This window comes from Quercus robur, chromosome 5 (assembly GCF_932294415.1).
Source record: "Quercus robur chromosome 5, dhQueRobu3.1, whole genome shotgun sequence".
Classification (NCBI taxonomy): domain Eukaryota; kingdom Viridiplantae; phylum Streptophyta; class Magnoliopsida; order Fagales; family Fagaceae; genus Quercus; species Quercus robur.
In genome coordinates this window covers 12169700-12188271 of record NC_065538.1, presented here as the reverse complement: position 1 = coordinate 12188271, position 18572 = coordinate 12169700, and the positions used below count along the sequence as shown (strand labels likewise).

Below are 18572 nucleotides of genomic sequence, written 5' to 3'. Positions count from 1 at the left end.
GCCTCTAGTGGCTCATGTTGGATGGGATAAGTTTGTTGTGGCTTTGTTCTGTTGTTTGTATAGCAGTGCTGGCTCTGTAGTTTTTAGCCTACTGCTCTTGTATATGCTGGTTTGGTAATAAAATCCATACTGATTCATTCCCCCCCACCCCCACCCCCCCAAAAAAAAAAAAAAAAAAAAAAAAAAAAAATTCTATCTTCGATACTAGTGTTAGATCATTATTTGGAATACACATTCTATCAACCGATTTAAGCTAAGCTCCAGCCCAGGAAATTCAAATTCAACCCTTAAAAATTAACCCGCATGCCTATCGTGGTTGTAGGGTTGTAGGACTTTGTCATTTCTTTTACTTACTGAAGGGTACAATTGAAAGCATCTAAAGAGTAAAATATAAAGGCTTATATGTACTCGACATGGTTAGTATCATACACGGATCTTTATTTCATCTGAACAACCACGTATTATTTGATTTCTTTCTTAATAATTATAGTTTTTCCTAAAACAAAATAGATAAAATCCTTAAAGACCATACTCAAATGAACTCTCATTTAAGATTAATTCTCTATTGAAGTCCTAGTCACCAAGGCCAGAGGATTTTGCAACGTTATATAGTTCCTTTGCAGCGGCTGCAGTTGGAATAGGCTTCAAAAAATTTATGCTAGTATAAAGCAGGCCTTGGGTCCTGCTACCATTAACCTTGCCATTAGATCAGAGGACGTGTTAATGTGATGGTAACAGTGGCAAAATCACTAACCATCTGCTGATGCTTTGAAGGAAGCAACAATTATACAGACGTAACAAATTTTACAACTTGTTGAAGTGGCAAACTGTGAAAAGTGTAATTAGACTCATTGTAGGGGTAAAGTGAAACGATAGAAAGATTGAATTATTGATGGACATTTGGTTGACCGGTTGAGTACATTGGTGCACAAATGTCAACCTTTTCGATAACCTATCTGATGGAGATGTAAAGATTTCTTTTTTATTGGTGAGTTTCATACACATCCCATTAGTCTTGAACCAAGACCTTACACTCTACCTAGTAATTGTGAGTAAAGGGTGTGTCAGTTGAGCTAGAGCTCCATGACCGGAATAAAAAGAAAAAGAAAATTATGGTAACTTTGTTTAGGAACAGAAACAAGTTATTACTTGGAAAGACGAAGGACAAGCAATTGTTAATGGACTGGAATCATATGATTTTAACCAAACAAGAGAAGATCACGTTCTATAAAGGCCTGGCAGATCAACATGCTGATGAGAATTCGAAACTAGTTTTGGTTTTCGTTTATACTTTATACTCTCATCGAGATACAAAATTCAATTAAATTCCATATTAAAATAATTTTATTCATGAGCCGTTTATCATTTTTCACTTTTTTCTATGGAAATTCTGTTTATGTAATCATGACTAAACAACTGCCACAATTACAAATATTTGAGATACTGAACTCTCTCAAATATGGATTTTATGAAATTAGTTGCTGATCGACCGGCAACAATCAATGAGAAACAAACTCCTTGATCAATAAATTTCACAAAGCATGTCAATGTGTTAACTCAATATAAAGATGTATGAGGAGATTGTAGAGTTTCTCTCCAAACTTTGATCGAATTATTGTTCATTGTTTCTATTCAAACTTGTGACAAGGAAAGCAACGGAATTACATTTACAATTACTTACAACACAGAGAACTCTATTTTGTTGACCACACTAAGGAACCACTGCTCAAAACCCTCGTTTGGGTCTTTTTCGTTTGGCACAATCTCTTCATTGGCATTAATGATGCTGTCAACATGTTTGTATACAACTTCATACCCAGGCCATGGATTTTGCAGGCTAATGTTCTCCAAAGGACTAGTATGTTTAAAATTGCTCAATGATTTGTTAAGGCATTGACAGAAATCTTGGATGTCATTCAAACCTTGCATGTTGATTGATGCAACGAGTTTCTGCCTAGCTTCATGGACAAAAACTGGAACTTCTTTGGGATTTATTACTTCTCCAGCATTAGTGATAAAATGGACTAGATTCTTCACCCAGATGATCTTCATTTTCTTCCCATTCAGCAGGATGCCATCTAGATCATTCATAGCCCTCCTTGCTGTTTAAGAAAAGGAACAAAAGCAACAAAATAGAGGTAAGCTATCAGGTCAAATAAAAAATAAAAATTGACTGATTTCAAGTGATGTACAGAGACAAAACCCATATCGATGGAATCAAATAAAAAAGTGGCTAAAAGAGCACCCATAAGCCATCACACAAATATCATGGTACTAAAAACAGCAAACATTAAAATACAAGGTTACACAAGGACGAAAGACAATGAAAATGGAGCAAACTGAGCTAATGTCATAAAGTATAGTTGCCTAGTTGATCCAACTATGAAGTAGATTTCATAAAGTGCAGGTTGGTTAAACAGATGAAGCCGTTTGGCTGACAGCTACACATACAAATATGATTGTAATGAAGAAATCTGAGAGAAGAAACCAATTGCTAGCATGGTGTGCCAAATATATTCCCCACCCCCAACCCCCCCACCCCCCAAGGCATACTCATCTTGATTGGTTGCTCAAAATAGACTCACAACAAGAGAGAGCCTTGGAAAATGAGATTATTATGGTGATGTAATGTGTCCTTTCTGTAGAGGTAGGCTAAAGTCTCTAGATCACTTGTACTCGAGTGTCTTTACAATAGGAGAGTAATACTTGATCAATTGATAGATTGGGAATTTCTAGGGTGAACTAAAATCTAAAATGAGCTAGCAGTCAACGTAATAGGGACTATTGCTCCTCCATGGTTCTTTGTCGGCTCTCTCTCTCTCTTCCCAATGGAAAACAATAACTTGACCCATTTTGAAACCACATCTTTTCAAAATACAGCCTTTTCAAACAGCTCATTTTCAAAAAGTTGAAAAAATAACCTGTACTAAGCAGGCACCAAATCTTCTTCAAAGCCCAGTGGTTGAGCATTTTGGTTCTTTTCCTCCTCAAAGTCCACGGTTTAGACTTCCTCTCCGCTCTACCAGTGGGAATTGGGAAACCTTGGTTTCTCCTTAGTCCTCCCCCCCCCCCCCCCCTCTTCTCCCAAAAAAAAAATCTGCTCAAACAAGTAGACACACCATGCATTTACCCTGTACCACAATAAGTCTAATGTGCCTTAGTCCTCCCCTCCCTTCCCCCCCCCCCCCCCCCCCCCCCACCCAAAAAAAAAAAAAAAAATCTGCTCAAACAAGTAGACACACCATGCATTTACCCTGTACCACAATAAGTCTAATGTGCCCCTAAGCATAGTGAGTCCAAACACGTAGTTCATGTCCAGCTAACTTAGGCAACTCCCACATGAAACAGTGGAGGAGGGTATGCCCCTAGGCATAGTGAGTCCAAACACATTGTTCATGTCCAGCTAACTTAGGCAACTCCCACATGTAACAAGAAGGGTGAACCACGGCCAATTCCAGCTTGGGGAATCCAAGTTGCAAACTAGGGCAAGACCTTCTACCCAACCCAATTGGAATAAACTCAAAGTTGCTCCCTTTATAATCGGGCACACTTTATAGGTTTATTGGAAGTTAGACTAAGATAAGGTATGTAAAGTTGAAAACTTCATAGTTGTAGCGTGCTATGGTCCACAAACACAAACTTAACATTTTATTCGACCTTTCAAAAGTGTAGATTGTTTAAGGATAAATTAATATAAATATTATATTATTCATGTTAAATTACCGATTTTTCCAAAAGCTTAAAATATTGGAAAATGATAAATTTATTTATTTAACTATACAATGCTAACACTTTCCCTTACATGTGGGCCTAAACTCCTCCTTATAAGTGGAGCCCAACATGTGGAATTTTTAACATTTTAAATGGGAGGGAGAGTAAAGTCAATGATCAAACTCAAGATCTCCTGCTCTAATATCATGTAAAATTACCGATTGTCCTAAAAGCTTAATTCAAGCATCCAAACATTATAGATTATATATATGATGATTAAAAACATTAAAAATTCAATAAAGCAACTTAAGCTGTGTTTGGCTCAATGTAAAATATCTTCAGTGCAAAATATTTTCAAGTGGAAATATTTTTTCTGAAAAGAAAATATTTTCAAGTATTTGGTTGCATCCCAAAAAATTCTTTGGAAATATTTTAATGTGTTTAGTTATGTTCATGAAAATCCTCTAAAAAACATATTATTTACTAGTTTCTCACATTTTCTCAGCTTCCAAAATAATATTATAATAGAAAATCCCAATGTATAAACCAAAGGAACAAAAAACATTACCAAAAAAAAAAATTCATCCTTCCTCAAACGGGACACCAATTGTGAGAAAGGGGGAGAGAAAGAGATAGGTAATGGCGGTGGCAAGATCATTAAAGACGGCATCAAGCTTGAGGCGACGAGAACAATGGTTCAATCTAGAGGCGGCAGCGACAGCAGGTTATAGATTGGTGACATGCAGCTCAAGATTCAGCCTTGGTTGGTCAGAAGGAAAGAGAGAGAAAGAGGCAGGAAGAGAAGAGGAAGAGAGATGAAGAGAGGAGGAAGACAGAGGGATGGCGGATGGAGCTTGCATGAGGGACGGTGGAGCGGGTTGCTCGAATCTTCTGGTGCTCTCTCTCTCTATCTCTCTTCGGGTAGCTGAGTTGTGAGTGAGATGGAAATGGGTTGAAGGTAAAATGACTATGTAATCGGTTTTACACTCCTAGGGGCTCTATTTTACAGTCAACTGAAATTTATTTCCAATTTGACCATATTTTCATGGGTACCCAAACACCCTCAAGGGTGTAAAATTTTTTCCCAATTTCCTTTACAGCCAAAACAAATGCAGCCTTAGTATCACATGGAGCTCTACAATAAGGAGAAATCTGTCTTTTTATAAAAACATTACTTGTTTCAGTTAATGCTAAGAAGTTAGTGAGATAGCATAAAGGCAGGTGATGAATCATCCATATAAAAAAGAACTAAGAGAATACCATCTTTTAAGTTACTGCCACAGTGGCTGGGGGTGAATAACCCTCTTTACATAGGTAGGTGGATCAGACTTGATTTTAGTCCAAAATAGAAAACCCCTTCCTTTAGCTCATTTGTCTTAGTTTGAGAGGGTGAAAGAATATTGGTCTGCTGAACTGCAGATTGAGACCTTAAAGGAACATTTATGGCTGATTAAACAAGAGGGAGAGAAGTACCCCACAGTCCTTGAAATTAGCTGATAGATGGTGAGGTCAAACCAATCAAAACACCACCATATACCAACCTTGGTGTGAGTTCACATGGCCATTTGATCATGGGAAGCTTGACAAACATGGTGCCCTATGAATTTCACTACCAAGCTTCACACACACAGTACCCTATGAAGTTCACAGGCAGGTCTCTGCTAATCCTATACTAGTGGACCATATATGGAACAAAGTATTGCTCTGTGAAGAATGTGGAAAGACCAAGGTACAGGGACAAGGGCAAAACTATTTGGAAGCATATTTGTAGATTTTATGTAGGACAGGGGAATCTATCTACCTATGCTCATTGCAGGCTTATGGTTAGGATAGTTTTTTCAATTTAGGTTTTAGAAAGAATATTTAGAGTTCAAGAATGACTAGGGATTTTGGCAATAAAGGGAAAAGATTTTATTTGAAGAATTGAAAATAGCCTATATAATGGCCTTTCATTGTGCAATCACTCAAATAGATAGAAAATTTAAATTTATTAAATATCCAGCAGTTATCATGCTTTGAGAGTTAAATTGCCTTCTACGATAGAAAATTTAAATTTATTAAATATCCAGCAGTTATTATGCTTTGAGAGTTAAATTGCCTTCTACACTTATCAAAAAAAAAAAGAAAAAAAATTGCCTTCAACTTGCTAAATATAATGGCTTAAGGAACCCTGTTTTTTTGGAGCTAAATTGATTAGGGAACCTAGGTACTGGTGCAATTGCCTAAAGTTTATTGTTCCTTAAATCTTATTCAATTCTTTTTTTCTACCCCATCCAACCATTAAACTTCCCCCAAAATCAAGATTCAATTTATATATATTTGGGTGATAACTGAGATTTAGTCCAAGGAGGAGGGAGTCAATATTTAATCCTTTTATTATCAAACTCTACCTAGACACCTAATATCAAACCCTATTCAAGAATCTTAGTGCTGAACTTCTAAAGATCTTACGTAAAATTGGTATCAAAGCCCACTGAAGTTTAAGTCCTGCATCAAATTGGTACCAGAACACTAAAGCTTTTGTCCTATGTCAAACTGATATCAGGGCAGATTTTGCCACGTTGTTTTCACATCATGGAAGATCTCACACAAGTGGATTGACTTGGAAAAAGGGAAAGGCACTTCTTAAAGGAGAAATTCTTCAATGAGATCTTCGAGATGATATTCTTGATCAACTGTATCTCTTCAACAAGGCAAAATGTGTATGATTGATTATGCAACAAAATATTAGGAATTATGACGCAGGACAAACCAAAATGAGGCAACATAAAAATTAAAGAAGAAAAATAAAGATAGGTAACCTAGGAGTTAGCGACTACACTTGCTTGGAGTTAGCATCAAGCAAAAGAAAACCTCAAGAAGTCAGCACCAAACCATTAAAGACAACTCCAAGAGAAATTTTGCTCATCATCAAGAAAATCCCCCTCATAGTTGTACAATATTGTGCTTATATAGGCTATTAAACCAAAATTCTTACAGATAGATGAAATCCTAATTATTGAATTACAAAAATACCCTTGACTTTAATAACCTAATTAAATATCAGGGCCTAAAATAACATACAATTGTCCAATAAAAATACAGTTGAGTCCAAAATTAAATGAGATTAAAGCAAAATAAAACTTTCCTCATGCTTCCCACATCAAATAATTTATCCAGTCAAAAGTAGCAGAAACTAGAAAGTGAACATATGACTTGCTCGATTAAAGAACAGATTGAGGTATGAAATGAAAAAAGAGATGTCTCATCCATATTTAGAAGATCTCAAAGATGTTATAGAAAAAACTACCCTGTTTAAGTTGTGAAATTTAGGAAGAAATCTAGAATTTTCAAGCCTAAACATAATGCTCAATTTGCTAAAACTGCTTGCAAGAAGTCCTGCAAAGCAGGGGAAGCCAGTAGATTAGTCAATACAGCATGTCACTTAGTCAATACAGCATGCAGGAAAGCCCAAAAAGCAAGAAGAGCCAATGATAGAATTTAAACATGCTAAGCTGAATTACCTAATTCATGCACAAAAGAATCAATATTGCTTGCTGAAAAGTTAAAATCAGAAGCTTTTTATTAAAAGAAAACTCCTAAACTGTTTGATAAAGGGAAGATTAAATTTGTGAATAAAGAGATGGAGGCCATATACCCTAATGGAGCAAAGAAAGTCAAAAGTTCAGCTGCTGATATGCCATTATTTGAATCAAATACACCTCAAAACAATTCAAATTTAATGTGGTCAGATTCCAATGTGAGAGAATAGGATGCAGTTGGCCTACCCCATCAATGATTGGACTCTCAAAATTCATATCATAGCTAGGATTGATGGATTTCCCACTGGCACGATATCAGTTTACTTTGTATAACAATCACAATTCCCCATCTGTCACGGATCAATCAGTTTTTGGTCTCTCCAGATTGGGAAACGCATTTCTCAGATTCAGGTGCAAAAGGAACTCCCCAAACCACTATATGACCATAGTCCAATTGTTCTAGATAGTGGAGCAAAAAATAGAGGGAAGATACCTTCCCAGTTTGAGATATGTGGCTGAAGGAAAGTGGCTTTGTAGAAAGGGTAGGTCATTGGTGGAGTGGATATCAAAGAAATGGTTCCCCGAGTACTGCATTCATTAGGAAATTACATACCTTAAAAGCCAATTTCAAAAAATGGATGGCAGTGTGGGAGAGAGGAAACATAAAATATTCAGAATCTGGATAGAAAGGAAGGACTTCTATAAGAGGAAAACCAAAGAAAAGAGAAAGCTAAGCTTGAGTATAAGGAATTGGCACATATGGAGGAAACAAGTTGGAAACAAAAGTCAAGAGCTCTTTGGCAGCATGCAGGTGACCGAATGTCAAGTTTGTGCATAGATTAGCCAAATTTCCACAGAAGAACCAATTCATTGGAAATCTACTAATTCACTGGGTTTCTCACTCAGAAGATGGGATAGGGAAAAAAGGCACTATTCAGTTTTATAAGAGGCTTTATTCAGAAACTACAAAAATCAGATATCTCAAACCGATGGCTTTTTTGTTGTTGAAAAACAATAGTGACAAAGATGCAGAGTCCTTGGAGAGACATTTGAAGAGGAGGTAATATCTGAAGCTTTGAAGTCTATGAATAAGAGTCCCGGATCAGATGGGTTTTCTATGGTTTTGTTCCATTCTTGTGAGGGGAGTATCTTGAAAGATAATATTTTGAGTTTATTTGTAGATTTTCATGAATTGAGGGAATGATGCAGGGAATGTGATGGGTTGTTTGTGTATGGTTTAGAAACAATGAAAGGGCTGAGTTGCTTAAAACACATTGATAGGTGGATAAGTACCTCTGCAAAAACACACAGTTCCAAATAGCACACAAAGGCTAGCAATTCATTCACATACAAAAACTGATTTACAAAGAGCTTACATTCTACTACTTATACTAGTTATTTGGCATTGCCAGGCTCTAGATGGTTGACAAGTGTCTAAATCCTATTGGCTAACGCTTAAGAAATCATCTAACTAACTAATTAATTAGTTACAAGAGGATTAGGATATAGCTTTAAGATTGGCTTGGACAGCATAAAGACTATATAGTAAATAAAGTTCATATGGAGATATTGAATTTAATAAAATTTTGGCAGTTTATTTTAAGCATTGCCGAGCAATTATTATGTACTGTCAAAGCATAGTCTCGTGGTACTTCATACCAATAAAAAGCAAGCCATCTAATAGCTTTCCTTGATTGCCTTATCCTTACCAAGTGCGATCACTAAAGGAACCCAAGTATAATAGCTTTTATAATTCGCTCTTTCTCCTTCAATTCACTCAAAGTCCAATACATTTATTACTATCAAAACCCATTCTAAATCCCTTAAAGAACTTATCAAGAATCCTAATTTTATATAGAATTTCGAAAGAACCTACATCCAAATTGGTATTAGAGTCCATTAAAGAGTTTTTCCTGCATCATACATGGCTAAAGAGAAAAATTAAAAATAAAAGATAAAGCCCAAATTTCACTAACAGAAAAAGAAAATAAGAACAAAGTCAAGATTATGCAAAAAAAACAACAAAAAAAAAAAAAAGGCAGGATATAGAAAGTTCAGAGAAATAAATAGAAATAGAAGTAGTTCCGGTGAACATAGGCATAGAACAACTAAATGGAAAATGTGTTCCACATTCTCGTTCAAGTTACTTAGGGCTTGACAACCGCCAGATCTACGTCAATTGATCACTAAAATAGAAAAAAAAAAAAAACTAAGAAAATTGCGCAGAATTCTTGATATATAATTACAAAGAAATTCAAGTGATAAATAAAATAGAGCAAATAAAGATGATCCGACAAGGAAAATAATGAATACGTCCAAATAAATCACATATTAACGACAGAGTAACTTACCATCAGTATCCGATACAAACACAACCAAGCCACGATTATGACGAAGGATGTCCACATAGTCCACCAAACCCACCGCAGAGAATGCTCTCCGGAGATCGTTCTCGGTGACATCTTCAGCAAGACGCTCCACGATCACCGATCGTGAAGCCACGGCTCTAGAAAAAGTAGGAGCCATTGTGTGAGAAAAGGGCTGTCAGAGAGTTTGTACAGTTCAGGTAGTGTGTGACAAATACAGCGTGAGTGAGACAGACATATAAGTGAGAAAGACAAATTATTCAGCAAAAAAGAAGAAAAAAAAAAGTGAGAAGACAAATTAACAGATAGTATAAATAGGGGTGTACATGGGTCGGGTTGGGTCGGGTTGAGGGGATTTTTTGACCCAACCCATCATGGTGGGTCAAAAAAAATTCAACCCAACCCAACCCATCACATAAATCCAACCCAACCCAACCCACATGGGTCGGGTTAGGTCGGGTTGAACCCATGGGTTTGACAAATTTTTATTATTATTATTATTAAATTGAGTAGAAAAAAATATATTAATATATTAAAAAAACCTAAAGATTAGTATTAATGTAACTCCTTAAAAGCAAACAACACTAATGACCAAACAATAATAGTAATTTATTAGGATTTATGTGAGCTAATTGGCTTTTAGATAGGATAGGAAAAACTGGCTATTTAAAAAAATTTATTAATTATATAATATATTTTATATATATATTAAATTAGTATTAGTACGAGGAACTGAGAAAATACTGCTCTATAGCTAGTTTTTTTTTTTTTTTTTAAATTATTAAATATAAAATATATTTTAAATATATATTAAATATAGGTGGGTCGGGTTGGGTTTGGCGGGTTTGTAATTTTATGACCCAAACCCAACCCGACCCACCATAAAAAAAATTTTTGTAACCCAACCCAACCCACCAAGTCTTAAAAACCGACCCAACCCGGCGGGTCGTGTCGGGTTGGGTCGGGTTTGGCGGGTCGATGGGTTTTGTGCACACCCCTAAGTATAAAAATCGAAATTCTATAGATAGGATAATTTTTTTTTTTTTTTGCTGAATATAGATAGGATAAAAATTGATAGGATAAAAATTGAAACTCATGTTACGTTCTATGTGATTGCTCTTTGGTCTTTCCCATATTTCTTGTATTTGGATAAAAACATTACTCCTTTTGTCCCAATTTGGTTTTTATTGTCTTGTCTGTTTTATATTATAAAAATGTATAAGTTTATAAAACTACCTTTAAATAAATTTATTAGTTTTTTTTTTTAAGGGTTATTCTTAATGTGGCAACAAAAAAGGTGCCCCAATCAAATTGATTTTTTAAATATTTGTTAGTTTTCTTTTCAAATAATTTTAAAAATAAAATAAGAGTATAATAGGAACATTAGTAAATTAATAGTTTTTATTTTTAGAAACAGGACTATTTTGAAACATCCTAAAATAGAATAGAGGACAAACAAACTGAGACGGAAAGAGTATTATTATTATTGAAAAATAATTTATTAATTAGGCTAACTAAAACCAACGGTATGTTAAAGTTGAACCGCTAAATGTTTAAAATTAAAGGGTTTCTATCTTTCATCTAAAAAAAATTAAAGGCTCATGTTAACAAATGTCTTTAGAGCAATTGTTAATAAATTATTTTAGTAAAATTTTGACACAACTTTCATGAGAAGTATAAAAAACCATAAAAAATTAATTGATTACTTTTTTGTTTTTCCACAAAAAGATTTTAAAAATATATTCTAAATTAATCCCTTTAGGATATTCATTAAATTTTTCCAAAATTTAAATATGTTTTTTAAGTGGTTTGTAAGGTTTTGGATCTGTGCAATTATTGGTGTGGGGGGCTAAGAGTACTAGTACCGTTGGGCCAAGCCCGAGGAGTCTGAAGATCTAACCAATAATCAACTTATTCCAAGTGGGCTAAAAGTGACCTAAAAGAAGAGTTTTGCTGCCAAGGGGATGGATAGCCCAAGGAAGACCCTCGGACAAAGACCATGTAAAGGAGAGCGGAGTGAAGACCACATGAGGCTAGAATGTATATGTCGAGGGAGGCAATAGTGACAAATGTGGGCAAGGAGGAAGGAAAGCTTCCCAAAGAAGCATCCCTCACCTCTGAATTGAATGCACTACAACAACCATACCAGCCGTATTAATGGCTGAATGACACTTGAACGGTGCCAACATAGTCTTTAATTCACTCAACATGGCCTCAAAAGGAAAGATGTGACAAGTATCCAAGAGGAGGATCACTGACCCTCCATTTGGAGAGTCAGGATCAGAGCAAGAACACTATAAAAGGGAAAATGCCCCAAATAATGAGGATCAGATCCCTTATATTAGAGAGAGAATACCGGTCTTTGTAATCCACCAAGTGTAGAAGGGCTCCTCGGCCATTCTAAGGAAAGATAAATCTACATTTTTATCCTTAATTAACCTGCTTAAACTCAATCTTTCTACCTTTATTTTCTTCTTTAACATAATTTATCACTTAGGAAACCCAAGTGTTGGTCTACAAACTCATCTCTACAAATTAATTGTAGTGGGCCTTGCTTCAGGCTTAATCTTCCATTGGGCCTTGGATTTTTTACCCCATACAATTGGATACTGTCATTCTCAACACCAAAAAAAAAAAAAAAAAATAAATAAATAAATTGCAAAGTGCATCTCTAAAGTTTGAGATTGCTTGGTTTTTATACCATGAAGTTTGAAATTTAGTATTTTACACCCCTAAAATTTATCTCTATTAGCAAAAGCAACCCTCCGTTAGTAGACTTGCCTATGTGACCGTCAGGTGACACGCTGGCGTTTGATGTGTAATTTTTTTTCATATACGTGGGGCCACTTTTGCTAATAGAGGTAAATTTCAGGGTATAAAATTAAAAAATAGTGGCATTTGCTAGCAACAACATAATCGAGGCAATCAATCATATAAATTTATCTGAAATTTGATTAGTTTGTTTCTTTCTCTTGTTTGAGACATGCCATCTAATTTAATGTAATTATTAATCTATATATATAATAATAGGTGAAACTGAGAGAAATTCAAATTAGAATACCAAATTAAAGTTCCAATTTTGTGCCATGTGTTCTAAATTATTTATTCTTAAAGAGTTCTTTTTTCTTAATTTTAAAATCAAATGTAGGACCACATCATAAATATTCTTTCAAGTGAGTTATTAAGTACAAAAACCAAAGAGTCTAGAATAAATGAATTGTAAAAAAATAAAAAATAAGATAAAAAAATGGTTCACAATAATTAAAAAAAAAAAAAAAATATATATATATATATATATATGGACAATTTACATTTTCTACCTAATAATATCTTTGCAAATTTTTTTAAAGAGTTAACAAAATATAAAAATGACTATCAATAGTATTTAAATTATATATAGGAATTATATTATGCATCTTATTATATATCTTTAAGTGTATCCATGCATATGTATAGGATTACAAGCTAGTATAATGATAATGAATGTATCATTAATTGAATGCACAATTCCTAGATTTCTCTCAATGGTTTTTTTCTGACCAAGAGAAAATTTTCAAATTTCAAGGTGTAAAATCCAAGAAATCCCAAACTTTAGAGGTGTATTTTGCAATTTACCATTTAAGCAAAAAAAAAAAAAAAAAACTTGAAATTTAATAATTTTACACAAGATAATTATTGATATTTGATTGTATAGGAATTTTGCATGAATGAAAGGGTATAAGGAGAGAATGTAATTCTATGATTGATTTGTCAAAATAAAAACTTATTAAGTTGTGTAATGTTGCAAAAAATTACCCTGGGTGAAACCTAACTCTCACCTCATAAATTTCATGTTAATTGTATGTTATTTATTATCTAATTCATAAACTCATGTTTTGCATATAATTTTAAAATTAAAAATACTAGAAATTTAAATATTTTTATTATAAAATAGTTATTGATCTATATCATCACTGTAATTCAAATGTTGATTTGTCAAAATATTCTTTAAAAAAAAGGAATGATGTAAGTGTAACATCATTAAAAAAAAAAGAAAAAGAAAAAAAAAAGATCAAATGTAACTTGAATTTATCATTTTCACATAAAGTGAGTCATTGAATGGAAGAAGGTAAAATATCTTTATTACAAGTAGGGTTTGTTAGCATATTAGAGTCCATGCATAGAGGCAAATCTATAAATCAAAATAAGGGTAAATTGCAATCTAGACTCTTAAAGTTTGGGATTGCTTGAATTTTACATCTTGAAGTTTGAAAAAATAGATTTTACATCTTGAAGTTTACCTCTATTAGCAAAAACAAAACATTCATTAGTAGACTCGCCTAACGTGGCAAAAAAATACACATCAGACACCAACGTGTCACTTACTTGACGGCCATGTAGGTGAGTCCACTAACGAAGGGGTTGTTTTTGCTAATCATCTCTCTCTCTCTCTCTCTCTCTCTCTCTCTCTCTATATATATATATATATATATACATATAACCAAACCCTCTTAAACTCCCATAATTTTCCACGTCAACACAATATTTAAATAAAATTATCATTTTATTTAAATAAAATTATTTTTATTTAGTCCAAACTTAACAATGAGTGAAACTCTATCTTTCTAATAAGTCCAAATTAAACTCAAACTCATCATTATCGTTAATATTTAAATAAAATTGTTTTTGTTTAGTCCTAACTTAACAAGGATTGAAACTCTATCTCTCTAACAAGTTTAATTTAAACTCAAACTCGGTTTATATATATATATATATATACCGAAACCTCTAAAACTCTCAGAATTTTCCATATCAGCATAATATTTGAATAAAATTATTTTTTTTTAGTCCAAACTCGACAAAGAATGAAACTCTATCTCTATAACAAGTCCAAACTCAAACTCAAACTCAAACTCATCATTATCATTTTTTTTAAAACAAAATTATTTTTGTTTAATCCAAACTTAACAATGAGTGAAACTCTCTCTCTCTCTAATAAGTCAAACTTTAACTCAAACTCAAATGTTGATAATTTATTTCCAAATTTGCGAGGTTAATCATGAACACTATAAAAGTAAAGCAAACCCCAATATATATTTTTTTTATAAGCCGAGTAGAGGTATGATCTCTTTTTATGTTATTTTCTTCTACTCTATTTTGTTAAAAAAAAAATTATTTTATGATTTTTCATGTATTTTTTAAAAAGTAATTTTTGTATATGAACCACCACACTCTCTCTAGTCATTTTTTACAAGATAAAAAGGTTTGCAATAATTGAAATTATTCTTTTGAATATAACTCATATTTTTCTTATATTTCTCTATTGTTTAGTCATATATATTTTGTTTTGTTTCAATAATTTCTAAGTAGTGAATCATCTGATTCTTTAATATATTTTGGACTTTCAGAAATTTTAATATCCAAATTTTTAAGTTATTTTTTTGCTATATCTGAAACTGTCTGACAAATTTTTTGTAAGCCATTGTAAGTTCAAGCAATGGCTTCTTCATCAAATTGTAACACAAATTGAAGTCATACAAGAGTAAATCATGCAATGATGTAGTTTCTTAAATTTTTTATAAAATTATTTTAATCTACCTCACAAATAGGTAGGTTCCCGTGCATAGCACGGGTTAGCAACTAGTAAAGGTTAATTTCAGAATGTAGAATCCAAGAAACCCTAAATTTTAGGGATGTATTTCACGATTTACCTATATAGAGAGGTAAATATGCATACTGCATTTATCATGTACCTGTGAAATGAAAAGGTTTGAAAGGAAAAAAAAAAAAAAAAAAAAAACTAAGGTCACCTTTCCTATCAAAAAGGTTAAAATAAAATTGTGATTTAAGTGTTGAGATTAAAAGTGAATTTTTTACTTTTAATCACATCCATTGATCCACTATTACATGGTGCAATAGCCAACCAAATCTAGATTCACTAAGGGAACTTTTATAGTTTTATGGTTTTTTTTTTTTTTGATAGTAATGATAGAAATAGGAAGATCATCTTGTTATATTATAAATTTGAACGTCATTGTGATTATTTCAATTTCTTTATAGATATTTTCAACATATAGCTTCCACTCTTGATGATAGCTCTTATCATCAAACCAAGACACCAATAAGTTTTTGGTGTAGGTAAGGATTGAACTCCAAATCTCTAATTCAACTATTAGAGACTTTATCAGTTGAACTAACTAGAACCCATGATTTTCATTGTTATCTTTCCATTGTATTATTTTATTACGTTTTAATTATTTTTGATGAATTATCATTGATTTGTAAGATCTTCCTATCCCTAATAATAGATTTATCCAAAGATCTTGCGTGAGATTCAAATAATTTTTCAACCAATTTCATATAAATTTCTAATAGAGATTTCTAAGTAAAAAATATTTACAAATAAAATAAACATAATTTACAATATAAACTATAATATGACAAGGATAAAATAAGTTTTAGAGAAATGCTACGTTTATAACAATTTTACAACATTGCTTGCCTATTACTGTCAAGTCACAAAACACAACTTAAATAATCTGATTTGGAAAACTTAAATAATCTGAGTAGGAAAAGAAAAGAAAAAAAATAAAATGAGAATTCAAAACAAAATAAAAAGATTAAGAAAACAAAACAACCAATCAGATGAAATTCAAAACATCAGCATATTTAGGGGTTTTTTAGAAGGAAGAATTTTACTCTCACACACTGGAGGTGGAGGCAGAGGGCAAAGGGCAGAAGGCAGAGGCGGTGGCAGAAGGTAGAGGGCAGAAGGCAGAGGCGGTGGCAGAAGGTAGAGGGCAGAAGGCAGAGGCGGAGGCGGAGGGCAGAGGGCAGAGGCAGAGACGCTCACTTTCTTCTCCCCACCGTCACACATCGTCGAAAAATGGGATTACGACAGAGAATTAATTTTTCTCTTTCTGTTTTGTATTTGTTTTGTGGGTTTCTGATGGGTGAAGTGTTAAGAATATGAATCCTAGTAAATCACCATCTGTTTTCAAACTAGACGAACATTATGGCAGGGAATGATTTTTTTTTTTAAAATGAAATCATCATATAGCTCTCTCTCCCTCTCTCTCTCTCTCTATATATATATATACATATAACTTTAAAAAATTATACGATTTCATTTTTTATTTTTTTTTAAATATCTATGACCTCATTTAGTATAAGATCAATTTAATTTTTTGGAGATTGAAAATAATATTGGATAACATATGACACTCGAATGGACCATAATCAAATTTTCGATTGATCAAAACTCAAACAAATATCCCCAATTTGTTTAATCAGCAATTTTGCTATCAATTGATTGATTCAGATGCTAGGCTCTAGAACGTCAGTTTTTGCTTAGGAGAGTTTTCCTTCTACCAAATGGGAACGTTAATTAAAGCAAAGCTCATTATTTAATCTAAAATCTAAACGTTGAGGATAAGCTTATGTAGAGTATAGATAGCAACAAAGTCAAATGAGCTTTTTGCACGAAGTGCAATATCATCTTGGTTGTGTGCAATAGCTTCATAAGGTGGAGTGGGAATGGGGGAGTCTTATGGAACGAAAAATTAAATAATGTTTGGGCATATATACCCACCTCTTTCACAACGCGGAAAATTCATGTATTGATGGATCCAATGTGTTGTAAGGGGCTGAACATATATACTCGAAACATAATATACATTCTTGTATGGAAGAGCATTTAGTTGTTGAAAAACCCTCAAAAGATCAAGATTTTCCTTATGGCAAGCTTTGAATAATAGCCTTCCTACGATCCATAATCAGTTTAGATGTGGCGTCCCTAGTTGATCCAATTTGTGTGCAATGTCACTAATCTTATTAAAAATTAATTAATTATTCATGCCCTATGGTCGTGTAATGTAACAAATGAAGTTTCAATGGTTTGGTATGTAAAGATCCACAGTAAAATTACAATGTTTGGCTGAATCCACAAGAATTAGGAATTTGTTCAAGCTAATAAAAGGCAACAGAAAAAGCTTTGAACTGTTTTTTCTCTTTAATTACTGGAATTATTAGCTCAAATTTTAAAGGTCAAAAGTAAACTGTACGAGGCTAGTACAAAATTTCATGGGCAACTGCCTAAGCCATCACCCGCTAATAAAATATTACAAATAAATAAAATTACAATATGGTAGCAATATATGATTTACATACAACAATTTATGAAGATGACATATTGACATTAGATCCCTGCGGTGCAAATCAAACCTTTGGCATTTTGGTCACTCTTTTAGAAGAAATACCACTACAGAGATTCTTCAAATCCTATACCAAGTCAGCCCCATTATAGTTCTCTTTCAGGTAAAATCCACAACAAATGCTTGCTTTCCTATGCAGGAGCTGGACTCTTACTGATGGAAAGAGTGACCGTACACAAGCCTCTGTCATTTCAGTGTATTTCCATAAAGGCAGTTATGGATTGGCTAAAGACTTCAGAGTCAATATAACCCAGAAGCGCAGATGAAAACGAGCGTGTTCATGTTAGGAGACAACGGAAAATTCCTTCTGCTGCCTGGGCATCATGACAACCAACTGCAACTTGCCTAGAGAACATAACTTTACTGGATTCTTGAATACGAACACCCTTGCAACATTATTTTTACCTAAACAAAACATGTGCAATGCTGTATGATTCACCCTTTTCAACTGCAAATTGCCACTCTCTTGTTGATATATTGAACCAGTCTTTGGTTCGAGATTTAGTTGCTTTAACTTCAATGTACTCCCTACTACTCTCCTCCCCTACCATAATGTCGTAAGGTAACCCAGTTTCAAAATCTTCATTAACCCACTTCACTGCTGTCCCACCAAATTTCCCAATAATGTATTTGAAAGCAACACTCTCACCTATTCTCCCCGTTTGATGGCTTGTGCTGCATTGGGGGTACCAAATCTAAGATGATCTCTACAGCTAAAAGTAGATGCACCCAACTCAGGGCCATCAGACACTCGATCTAAATCAACAGGATCAAATTCAACA

At 33.5% G+C, this 18572-nt stretch overlaps 1 protein-coding gene across 1 annotated transcript; it reads right to left on the bottom strand.

Moving 5' to 3' along the window:
• Positions 1-1503: 1503 nt before the first annotated feature.
• On the bottom strand, positions 1504-9870 carry LOC126725160 (uncharacterized). The gene is made up of 2 exons (XM_050429698.1): positions 9584-9870; positions 1504-2102 (listed from the first exon to the last, which is right to left on the bottom strand). The coding sequence occupies exons 1-2, from the start codon at positions 9756-9758 to the stop codon at positions 1678-1680; spliced, it is 600 nt and encodes a 199-aa protein (XP_050285655.1). The 5' UTR covers positions 9759-9870; the 3' UTR covers positions 1504-1677.
• Between the last annotated feature and the right edge of the window lie 8702 nt (positions 9871-18572).

Coding starts and splice junctions, on each gene's coding strand:
- LOC126725160 (XM_050429698.1), bottom strand. CDS start 9,758: ATGGCTCCTACTTTTTCTAGAGCCGTGGCTTCACGATCGGTGATCGTG. Junction 2,103..9,583: donor GTTTGTATCGGATACTGATG/GTAAGTTACTCT, acceptor TTTCTTAAACAG/CAAGGAGGGCTATGAATGAT.